This window comes from Suricata suricatta, chromosome 13 (assembly GCF_006229205.1).
Source record: "Suricata suricatta isolate VVHF042 chromosome 13, meerkat_22Aug2017_6uvM2_HiC, whole genome shotgun sequence".
In the NCBI taxonomy this organism is placed as follows: domain Eukaryota; kingdom Metazoa; phylum Chordata; class Mammalia; order Carnivora; family Herpestidae; genus Suricata; species Suricata suricatta.
In genome coordinates, this window is record NC_043712.1 from 7,657,801 (window position 1) to 7,668,638 (window position 10,838).

Genomic DNA, 10,838 nt, shown 5'->3' on the forward strand with positions numbered 1-10,838 from the left:
CCTCAGGGATACATGTCATGGTGCTGGAAAGGATGGATGTTGGCAGGGAGAGCTTTCGGAACAGAATCAAATTCCTTTAAAAAAAATTTTTTTTTTAATTTGAGAGAGAGAGAGAACACAAGCAGGGGAGAGAGGGAAAGAGAGAGAATCCCAAGTGGGGACTTCACAACCCTGCGATCATGACTTGAGCCGAAACTGAGTCAGACATTCAACTGACTGAGTCACAGCTCTGCTGGGCTCACAAAAGAGAGCCCGATGTGGGGTTCGAACACCTAAACAACGAGATCGTGACCCAAGCCAAAATCGAGAGTCGGAGGCTTAATCGTCTTTGCCACCCAGGCGCCCCAGGATAGAACGAAATTCTCAAAAGAAGTTACCTCTGGAAAGGTGCAGCTGTACATAATTACTGTATCGCTTATCCAAAGAAATGAGTTAATATTTGTAAAGTGCTGAGGGCTATAAAAATCATTACACAAAATAAACCTGTGTTTTCCAATTTTCCTACAATAAACATGTATTACTTATACAGTGGATGATAAGAGTAATTTGTAAGAGACTTGTGACTCCAATCAAGTCACTAGAAGAGATGTGGTGGTGTTAATAAGATCTGACGACTGATGACCCCGGACACTGAGCCCAAGGACGAAGGAGCCGGAAATGACGTCCAAGTGCCAAGAGGAAGCCCGGCTGACCACGAGAAAAAGTAAATCAATAGACGTTCGTGGCGAGGCCTGGTATCCGGAAGGGATGGGAAAATGTCCTTCTCAAACTGCATTTCACACAAAGAAGCCATGGCCTGGTTTTCTGAGTCACATGTTTATTTGGCAAACAAAGTTCCTTCCTGATGCAGCCACGTGAGAGGAGAGACCAGGGGTCACCACCCAAAAGCATCTCCAGAAAACGAGAAGCCGAGAGGCCCCCTCCTCTGCTGTTGCTCTGGCGGCGAGGAGGAGGTGGCCCGTGGACCATGGACCACAGGGCGGCAAAGTCCCTCCACGGAGTTCCTTCTTCCTGAGTTGCAGGGTGGCGGCGGGAACTGGACCCCGGGGCTGGGAAGCTCGTACCCATGGTTCACTGGGCTGTAGAGAGCTGGGCAGGAAGGAGGGGCCCCGGAAGACAAGGCTCCTCCATTCCAGCTCCCTGGGGACAGGCATGGGCTCCAGGCTCTGGCTGAGGCCCAGCTTGGAGTCACAGGCGGCTCTGTCCCCACTGAAGCCCAAAGCTGACCCTGCTAGGAGTGCAGCCACTGGAGAGAACGGGTTGTCATCGCCCCTCAAAATGGGCTGTGATTTGCTCCAAAGTCTTTCCTTTGGTTTCAGGGACACAGGACAGAGTGAAAAGGACACTGAAGATGCAGAAGGCGGAGGCAAGCCAGAAGGCACCATAGGGCCTGAGCACCTCCTGGAAAGAGAAGGAAGGGTGGTGTGGACAGGCCAGGAGCCCTCACGGACCCTGAGCCAAGGCCCCGGCTACACCCACCCACCAGCCCGCCCAGGCTCGGGGTGTGGAGGAGGGTCTGGGCCTTCCATCCAGAAGTCTGCACCAAGTACCGAGCAGGGTGTGGCTGCTGGGTGGCTGGGAAGCTGACACCCATGGCCATGAAGTGCCTGACCCAAGATCAGACACCCACTGTCAAGGGACAGCTGGGTTCCCACCCGCCGTGGCTGCCCCCAGGACCCCCAGATCTACTCGCTACACTGTGCTTTGGCCCTGCCCCTCAGAGGAGGCTCTTCTTGGTGCCCCAGGCTGAGCTGGGGCAGTGTGAGCATGTAGGTCACTCAGGCCCACTAGCCTGGAGGGAAGAGGGAGCACTTCCCTTTGCTCGGAGCCTGGTCACCCAGGGCAGACCCGGTGACCTCCCAGGTGCCACAACCAAAGGCCTCTCCCTTGTCAGCTCCTCTTCCTCTGGGACCCAGTGACCTAGCCCCCCAACCCTCAAACTCTGGGACACCAGACACTCCTGGGTCACTGTTAGGCCCTTGACCGCCTCCCCGCTCCTTTGTTGCTGGTCCCTCTGCACAGCTCCCAGCGAGTCCTTTCCACGCTAAGACTTTGCCCCGGTCTTCCGGGTGCGTTTCCCCAGGGCAGACTGCCTGAGACCCAGGCCCTGCAGAGACTCGATGCCAACCCCAGGCGTCTGTGCCTCTCATGGCCTGCCCTCCCCCACACCCCCCGGCCTCCCGGCGGTTTGTTCTCCCTCTGCTGTCCGCTGCCAGCCCAGCCTCAGCCACCCACAGGGCACCCTGTCCACCGCATTCACTGCTGTCATTGCTGTCTCTGGTTCCATATGTACAGGAGACCTGGGGCGGCATGGATGCCTGGACAGGTGGCTTATCTGCTCCAGAACCAGCCTCCCCTATCGGCTGGGGAGCCCCCGAGGCAGGGTCCATGTCTGCGTCAGGCCATCCGTGCAAAAGTAGCCAAGTTGTAAAATGAACTGATGTTCCCACAACCCTGAGAGGAAGGTGCCGTCACCCTCCTCCATCTTCAGCCAAGGAAGCTGGTTCAGAGAAGGTGAGCGGCACACCCGAGGTCACACAGTGGGAAGTGGTCGAGGTGGGGCTAGAGCCCAGGCTTGTCAACACCAAAGCCGGGGCTCTTCCCGCACAGCCCGAGATCCTGGCCCACATCCCCACTGTCCAATGGTGGAAGCTGTAGCCTGCTTTTCTTCTGCCACAATAGCCGGGAGGCTCCTGAGAGGTCACAGCCCGTGTTCTGCACCTTTCCTGGCCCATCTGTCTTCCCTTCATCCCTGACCAATGTGGCCGGTGGCCCAGGAGGCGGGGCCTCAGCCACTGATCTTGAGTCTTCTGCAGTAAGAGGAGTTCTCAAACGCGCTCCCCACTGACTACGTGAGGGAGAGGCCCTCAGCCTGCCCTTACCATGACGCTGCTGAACTCTTTCGTCACCACGAAGGCCATGAACCAGTTCGTGAGGACACACACACCTGTGGCCAGGCCCTTGACGTGAAGAGGGAAGATCTCAGACATGAGGAGCCAGGGAATGGGCCCCCAGCCCACAGCAAAACCTGTGGAAGCAAGACAGGCATCAGAGCCCCTAGGGTAGACCCCTTGGCTGGCCGCAGACCCCTGGGCCAAAGCCTTGCAGTGTCCAGTCAGGGCCCCCCAGCTCTGCGCCTTCCTCCAGCAGTGTCTTGGGCCAGTCCCTCTACTTCTTAGTATCAGGCTTTCCTCTGTAGAATCGGGTCATGGTGGGGCCCCCTTAGAGGGCTGTTTGGGAAATAAGTGAAGGGAGCAGAGAAGGGCTTAGCTCAGTGCCCGGGGCCTTAATCAGAGCCATAAACGCAGAGGCCCGGGACCTATGGGACAGGGAGGCAAGGCCTGGTAGGCCTGGACTTGTTGGGAGCCGCAGGAACCTGGCAGTGACAGGATGTCCCCAGAGGCCTCCCCGCCCAACTTCCCCATGGGCCCCCTCTCACCAGCGATGAAGAGGCACATGCTGCCCACTGCCAGCCAGGCCAACCCCACGCTGGCACTGGCGGGCTCCATGGAGATGGGTGTCAGGAGCTGGACGTGTGAGGAGTTGCTGGGGCCACCCTGGGTCAGCTTGAAGTAGGCGCCAAAGGCACTGGTGCTGAACACCATGATCACACCTGCGGACGGCAGGGGGCAGTGCGCGGGGCTCTGGGAGAGGCGGGCCGCAGCCCGGGCACCGGGCGCGCAGTGCAGTGCAGCCACAGTGATGTGGCCTGGGTGTCTCTGAGAGGGCGGTGAGCCGTACCTGGGAGCCCAGGCCGGCAGCACCCAGCCCGGGCCGGCCCCGGCTTGCGCCTCAAACTGGAGCCAACTCCAAGAAGCCCCCGGCGGCAGCGTCTCCCGGGCGGAGCAGCAGGAGGCTAACGGTGATGGCAGCATGGTTTTCACCCCTGTGCGGATCATCTCTGGATCCTCACAATGGCCCATTGCCCCAATTTCATACAGAGGAAACTGAGGTTCAGAGACGTGAAGTCACTTCCCCCCAGAAGACCTCTGGCTTCTGAGTCACTTCCCCTGCTTGGTCCTCAGTTTTCTCACTGTAAATTGGGGCCCTGATGGCGCCCGCTGGAGGCTCACCATGAGGGTCTGTTAGTGCAGGCCTGGTCTGGAGCACTCAAGTGAGGTCTCCCCTGAATCTCAGCCTCGTTCTCCGGGGTGCTCGGCTGGCCTTTTCCTGTCACGGTGTGGTGGCCTTGGCAAAGCCCCTCCCGTCTGTGGTGGGGACCCTGGTCTGCGCCACCCCACTTTCAAAGGGCTGAGCCCTTGCCCTTGGGGCTCACCTGATAAGGTCAGGAGCAGCCTCCGCCCAGCTTTGTCCATGATGAGCGCCGCCATGGCCGTGAAGAGCACCTGGATGGTGCCCACGATGACCGAGGCTAGGCTGCTGTCCTGGGGAGATGGGCCGAGGCGGGTCAGGCAGAGACCCCAGGACCAGGCCCCATCCTCACAGCATCCGGATGAGGCAGGCCAGGGTGGAGGCCTCTTTACCTTGAACTTGGCCTTCTCGAAGATGGTCTCTGCATAGAACATGACAGCATTGATCCCTGACAGCTGCTGGAAGGCCATCAGTGAAACGCCGATGATGAAGGGCTTGTAGATGCTAGGAAGCCTCAGCTGGACCAGGCGGAAACCCTGCTCAGACATAGGCTGGTGTCAGTGCATCTCCCCACCCCCTCCCGAGGGGCCTGCTGGCTTTGAGCCCCCGTCCTAAATGCTGGAGGGAGTGAGGCTCAGCTTCTTATCACCTGGGCCTCAGGCCCAAGACAAGTCCCGGCACTACTTTAGCCTCTCCATCTGTAAGGTCCTTCCCTCTCTGTGCCCTTTCTGGATTTGCTGGGGGAACTACAAAGAGGTCACATGGGCACAGAGCCAGGGTTCCAGGATCCCGCCAGCCTTGGACCTGGGCCTGTGCCGGGTGCCTCTTTTGCCACCACTGAGTCCCTCCCACCACCAGGCACCACGTGCTGGGACTCCCATCTTCCAGGTGAAGAAAGGAAGGCTTAAGGATGGGAAGGCCAGATAGCAGAGACTCAGTCTTCTCCACTGCCCTGCAGTATCCCATTTAAAAATCCCATTCCTCAAGTCTGCGCCTGCATTTCCTTCCGAGCCAGCTGGCTCCTTCCCTTTCTGGGACAGTAAGATCAAGGCTAGGGCCCAGCCAAGTCGTGGCGCTCCAGCTGTTCTTTGCTTGCTCACACTTAGGACAATGCCACCACTTGTGCCTCCCCTCCCCGTGTGTGTCTGCGCAGCCTTGGGGACAGGCTGTGCTAGCCTCCCCTGGCTGCAGAGGGGCCATACCTCGTCATTTCCTGCCCACCCCGGTTCTGGCTCCCAGCCCCTCACCTGGTGCTCAGCCCCCACAGGGGGCTCCTCCCAGATGTGCTCGGAGCCCCACAGGAACTGCATAGCGGCCATGGCCTCCTGGCGCCTGTGCTGGGTCAGCAGGAAGCGCGGGGTCTCGGGCATGAAGCACATAAGCAGCAGCATGAAGGCGGCGGGCACACAGCCCAGCACAGCCAGCCAGCGCCACTCCAGTACCCAGCCTGGGGGGTGGGGGGGCCAGATGTCAGCGCCAAGCGGGCCAGTCTGGGCCTTATCAGGGAGTGCCTGTCCTCTCACCAACCCCCGGGACTCAGCTTAAATGGGGGGGGGGGTGCTCACTACCTCCACGTGGCTACTGCCCTTGCTCGTGTTTGTTCCTAATACTGTTGTGATTGGGGCACCCGGACGGCTCAGTCGGCTAATGGCCAGACTTTGGCTCAGGTCATGATCTCACGGTTCGTGGGTTCGAGCCCCGTGTCGGGGTCTGTACTGACAGCTCAGAGCCTGGAACCTGCTTCGGTTTCTGCGTCTCCCTCTCTCTCTGACCCTCCCCTGCTCATTCTCTCTCTCTCTCTCTGTCTCTCTCTCTCTCTCTCTCTCTCTCTCAAAAAAAGATAAACATTAAAAAAATTAAAATAAATACTATTGGGATCAACTGTTGTTGATACGCATTGCAGAAGAGCCGCTGTGCGCATTATACCACATCTGCTCGGTGAGTATTTACGTGGCAATCAAAAATGAATGAGGCACTTGCTTTTCTTTCTAGAAGGGAGGGGTGGGAGAATAAATATGCATAGTCCTCATACATGCACGGACTCTGGAAGGCCACAGAGAAGCAGGCAAGGTGGGCTTCTCCGGAGAGGAAGGGGGACGGAGCCGGAGAGACTTTTCCCTGAACACCAGCGGATTGACAGTCACAGAAATTGACCAGTGAAAGTGCAGGTTGTGATGAACTGGAGGTAATTCTGTAGGCATTTTGACACCCACGTGTCTGTCCCAAATGTGTCTGTACTTGGCAGGGGCGTTGGTACTCTGTGTGTCTGAATTAGAGTCTGGATGCTAAGTGGGTAAAAATGAAAGACCTCAGACCGGCATGTTGTCCACTCTGAAGAACCAGGCGGCACAGGCTCTGGGCCCTGGCACTGCCCGTCAGCCTCCTGAGGCCCCCATTCCCCAAGGGGTCTCAGGCCATTCCTTAACAATTCTCATTTGGGGCCTGCTGCCTTTCAAAATAATTTTTTTGGTCTTTTATTTATTTTTGAGAGAGAGAGAGACAGCGTGAGCAGAGGAGGGTCAGAGAGAGAGGGAGACACAGAATCTGAAGCTGACTCCAGGCTCTGAGCTAGCTGTCAGCACAGAGCCTGACGCGGGGCTCAAACCCACAAACTGTGAGATCATGACCTGAGCCAAAGCCAGACACTTAACCAACTGAGCCACCCAGGCGCCCCTGGCCTGCTGCCTTTCATGTGTCAATTTAGTCCCTCAACAGCCTTGGTGGGGTTATCTCCACTTAAAGACAGGGGAAGTGAGGCTCCCTGGGGCAGTGTGACACAGCCAGAGAGTGTCCCCTAATGTGGAACTATCAGGTATGAAGCCTCTTTCTATCTCAGTTCTGGTGAAAACATGTCTGCCTCCAGAACCTTCCAGCTTAGCATGTCTGACCCCAGCTCTGACCCTCGGGTTCCCTGGGACCCTCCTCCTTCAAGCTGCAAATCTAGTACTAGTATTTCTGAGAGACAGGCTTGGGCCCTCCAACTCCTGGGCTGTTTTAGTTTGTCCCTGCACAGTGACCTAGCCAGCCAGCCCTACCCACACCCTGGGAATGGGCTTCTGCCCTTGGAAGAGGAGGACATCCCCTTCTCCTGCTCTCCCTGGAAGTTATTCACAAGACCTATGCATCCCAGGGGCTCAGGGAGGTTGGTGGTCTGAGTGAGACCCCGGCACCTCGGGCACTGGCTGTATGACCTTGGGCAAGTCCCTTGCCTCTCTGAACTTCAGTTTCTACAGCTACAGAATGGCCACCCAGCCATGAACAGGGGACAAAAGAGATGCTGTGAAAAGCGTACCTGCCAGGTAGGCCAGGAGGATTCCCGTGACGACCATCAGCTGCACGCAGGAGCCGAGCAGTCCCCGCACGGCCGGGTAGGCGATTTCAGAGATGTACACCTGGTGGCAATGCAGAGGAAGCCTTACTTAGCGCCCAAGAGTTCTTAAAACTGAAGAGCCTCAGCTGTTCAGAGTTGAGGAGAAGCTCAGCTGGGGCTGCTGCAAGCCAGGGGGCCTGTGGTTGCAAGTCCCACATCGCCGAGGCCTCCCCATCCCTCCCCACCTCTCCAAGTGATCAGCAGCAGGTGCTTTACGGGGACTAAGGGCATATACGTGGCTGCTGTGTGTATATGGGGGGGGGGCACAGAGCTTTCTCAAAACTCATTCAATTGCATGACTACCCTTAATAAATGCAGCTTCTGATGCAGCAGCTCTAAGATTCTGCCTGTCAGACTTGCTTCAGAGGACACCCAGGCTGCCGGTCCAAGGACCACCCTTGGACCCAAGGAGCAGGGCCCCTGGAACCAGAACTCTGCCTCAGTTGCTACCACTGACGGCCACTGCTTCCTTTGGGCTCCGGGGCCAGAAACGTGTTGCCCACGCTTCTCAGTTATTTTATTACCTCATGCCTCTGGCTAAGATGGGTGTGTTTTTGTCCAGTAACAAAACCCAAAACATAAAATTCAACTTGGCTACTGCCTGCTGCCCAGCCAATGCAGGTAAAAGTGAGTGGCGGGTGCAAAGGGATGACCAGGGAGGGCTCGGAGCCAGTCAGCCAGGTTGACGTGGGGGTCGTTGATCAAGCCCAGGGCCGGCAGCAGTTCCCTGGTCCAAGCCCTTCCACAAGCCAGGCCAGGGCTATGTGTGCAGAGTCCCCCTCGGTCCCGACAACCACTGCGGGAGGCAATGCCGTCATTCCCCACTTTACAGGGGAGGAAACGGAGGCACAGTAAGGGGCAGAGCCGGGATTTCACGTAGGTATACAAAATCAGCCTGGACAGTGGTGGGTCAGGGAATGGGAAGAGAGAAGAGATGAAGCAGCCGGAGGACTAGTTCCTGAGAAGTGAAGGGGAGCCAGCAGAGCCCAGCAGCCTTTGCTGCCAGGACAAACCAGAACAGAATTTTCCTGCTAAACTGTAGTCGATGGTCTGAGTGACAACGGGAGATCTAAGGTCTGCAGGCTTCTGCAACCAACCACAGGTGGCATCTTATTTGTAGAGCAAAAGAGAGGCCTGGTGAAGTGGGTTCGAGTAATTAGTAGTTTCACCACTGACTAGTTGTGGCTGGAGAAAGGACTTCAGTTTCTGTAGCTCACTTCATCTGTAAACAAGGATAACGGAGGCTCCTTCCAAGGCCCGTTGCGGGGGTAAGGAAGATAAAGGTGGCAAAGGGGACGGTGCCAGGCACCCAGGAGGCCACAGCTAGGAAGAAACACGCCCCCAGGTCTGCTCCTTCTCTTTCCCAGGGCGCGAGGCTGGGGGACACTCACCGGAGCAACGAGCGAGGCAATACCGCAGGCCACGCCGGTTAGGAGGCGACCCCCGAGCAGCATCCACACGTTCTGGGCCGCAGTGATGACGGCAAAGCCGACCACGAAGGGCACGGTGCAGAGCAGCAGGCTCAGCTTGCGCCCGGCGCGGTCCACGAGCCAGCCGCCCAGCACGCCCCCCGCCGCGGCGCCCAGGGTCACGATGGCCTGGGGGCGAGGCGACCGCAGGATGAAGCGGGGGCGCCAGGGAGCCTCGGCCCGACCTCGCCCTCAACCCCAGCCCCGGCAGCAGCCTCAGCGGAAAGGGGATGGGGGTCCCAGGCTGGCGGTCGGAGGGGGAGGGTGACCCCTGGCAGGAGAGCCGAGACGCACCCGGAGGAGGGTCTCAGTGCCCGCCCGAAGCAAGGCAAGAGCGGGGTCCCCTCGCGAGTGGGGCAGGAGGAGGAGGGGCCCAGGAGAGCTGGAGGGTCAGCCCGAGGCCTCACCCCGAACCAGGAGGCGGCGTCGTCGTCGAGGCGCAGGGCCTGGCCCGCGGCGCGCCGCAGGCTCGGGATGGCGGGGGAGCTGTAGCCGAGCGCGAAGCCGAAGGTGAGCGGGCCCAGGGCGGCGGCAAAGGCGGCGAGGAAGACCCGGCGGCTGAGGGGGGCGCTGCGGAGACAGGACGGTCGGTGAGCGGCGCCGGCCTGAGCACCCCAGTAGGGACGAGGCCACTCCCCAGGCCCGAGTCCCCCCCCGACCCAGTCACCTGCCGCCAGATGGCCCCAGGAGCGGCTGGGTCTCCTCCTGGTCCTCCGGCGTCATGTCTGCTGCCAACGCCTGCTTGGTCAGCTCTGTTGCCTGAACTGTCACGGGTCCCGCGAGTGCAGCCGGCACCCGCCTCTCACAGCAGAGCCGACCAATGGGTGGAGAGAGGCGGCTCTGGGGCGGGATGGGAACGGCCAATGGGAACGCAAGGCGGGGTTAGCGTCTGCTAGGAGCCACCCCCAAATCAAAGCCGGCCAATGGGAGCAAAGAGTCGGTTGGTGTCGCTCACTGGAACCGCCCCTAAGACAACTCACCAATGGTTAGGTGGGGCGGAGTTTGCATCTGGGCCTGGACTATAACCACCCAATAGGAGTGTGGTGCGAACCCAGAGGCGGGATCAGCCTCCAGCTGAGCTGGCCAATGAAGGTGGAAGGCGGGGATTGTATTTTCTCCTGGAGCCGCCTCTCAGTCTAGCTTCAACCAATGAGGGTAGAGGCAGGACGGAGGTGGAGCAGGTGGACCCGGCCCCCGACTTCCCTCCCCCGACTCAGGGCTGTAGTCGGCCGCGTCTGCTCCGTTGTTCCTGCTCTACGTTAACCGCTGCCCTGAGGCCTGGATTGGAGGCACCTGGCCCAGATCAGCCAACAGACAGCCGCAGGGAGGAATGTCTTCAAACGACTGTCTTGGGCCGCTCTCTTTCCTTTTGGAAGCTGGGCTGCTGGGGGCAGAGACATGGCCCTGCGCGCTGCAACCCACCTCCGTGCCGGTCACGACTCGGGAGCCCCAGACTGCTGACGGCTACCAGCCAACAACCACTATGACCTCCAGGTGCTAAGGATCTGTGTTTGGCAGGGTCTTCCTATGTGAGCCTGATCTGGGCTTAAAAGGTGAGCCCAGGCTCCCTGTTAAGTTACACTCGCTTCATGGGTCATGCTAACTCTTGAATCTTCATCTTACCACCTGCCATCTTTGAGTCTCTTGCCGAATTTAACAGCTAACCTCTTCGCACTTGGCACAAGTCACTGCTGGAAGTACGATGTCAGGGCTCTGAAGAATCTTGCCATTTGTACCTAACACTCTCCGGATGGGGCAACTGAGGTGGAGAGCTGTGTAATTCTTGAAAGAACCAGGGCTTTGAGGGTAAGAGGTTTGGCTTCTAACCCCTCTCTGGGCCTCTGTTAACTCATCTCTAAGTGAGGATGACAATATTCACCTTCCGGGAGGGTTTTGAGCTGAGGCAA

At 58.7% G+C, this 10,838-nt stretch overlaps 1 protein-coding gene across 3 annotated transcripts; it reads right to left on the reverse strand.

The window, feature by feature from the left end:
• Nucleotides 1-795: 795 nt before the first annotated feature.
• SLC2A8 (solute carrier family 2 member 8) lies at nucleotides 796-9,715 on the reverse strand. Of its 3 annotated transcripts, XM_029920803.1 has the most exons (10): nucleotides 9,599-9,703; nucleotides 9,339-9,501; nucleotides 8,854-9,060; nucleotides 7,385-7,484; nucleotides 5,340-5,539; nucleotides 4,485-4,628; nucleotides 4,277-4,385; nucleotides 3,440-3,613; nucleotides 2,883-3,028; nucleotides 796-1,401 (listed from the first exon to the last, which is right to left on the reverse strand). In XM_029920803.1, exons 1-10 carry the CDS (start codon nucleotides 9,652-9,654, stop codon nucleotides 1,264-1,266), a joined length of 1,437 nt encoding a protein of 478 aa, XP_029776663.1. In that variant the 5' UTR covers nucleotides 9,655-9,703; the 3' UTR covers nucleotides 796-1,263. The 3 variants fall into 3 exon arrangements, with proteins under 3 accessions (XP_029776663.1, XP_029776664.1, XP_029776665.1); XM_029920804.1 differs by lacking the exon at nucleotides 3,440-3,613 and having other exon boundaries at nucleotides 9,599-9,707; XM_029920805.1 differs by lacking the exon at nucleotides 2,883-3,028 and having other exon boundaries at nucleotides 1,316-1,401; nucleotides 9,599-9,715.
• Between the last annotated feature and the right edge of the window lie 1,123 nt (nucleotides 9,716-10,838).

What these genes read in the sequence shown, in the direction of transcription:
- SLC2A8 (XM_029920803.1), bottom strand. Translation starts at nt 9,654, where the DNA reads ATGACGCCGGAGGACCAGGAGGAGACCCAGCCGCTCCTGGGGCCATCT. An exon ending in TCGAGAAGGCCAAGTTCAAG is followed by an intron (nt 4,386 to 4,484) that starts GTAAAGAGGCCT and finishes CCATCTCCCCAG; the next exon opens with GACAGCAGCCTAGCCTCGGT. An exon ending in AAGAGTTCAGCAGCGTCATG is followed by an intron (nt 1,402 to 2,882) that starts GTAAGGGCAGGC and finishes TTCTCTTTCCAG; the next exon opens with GAGGTGCTCAGGCCCTATGG.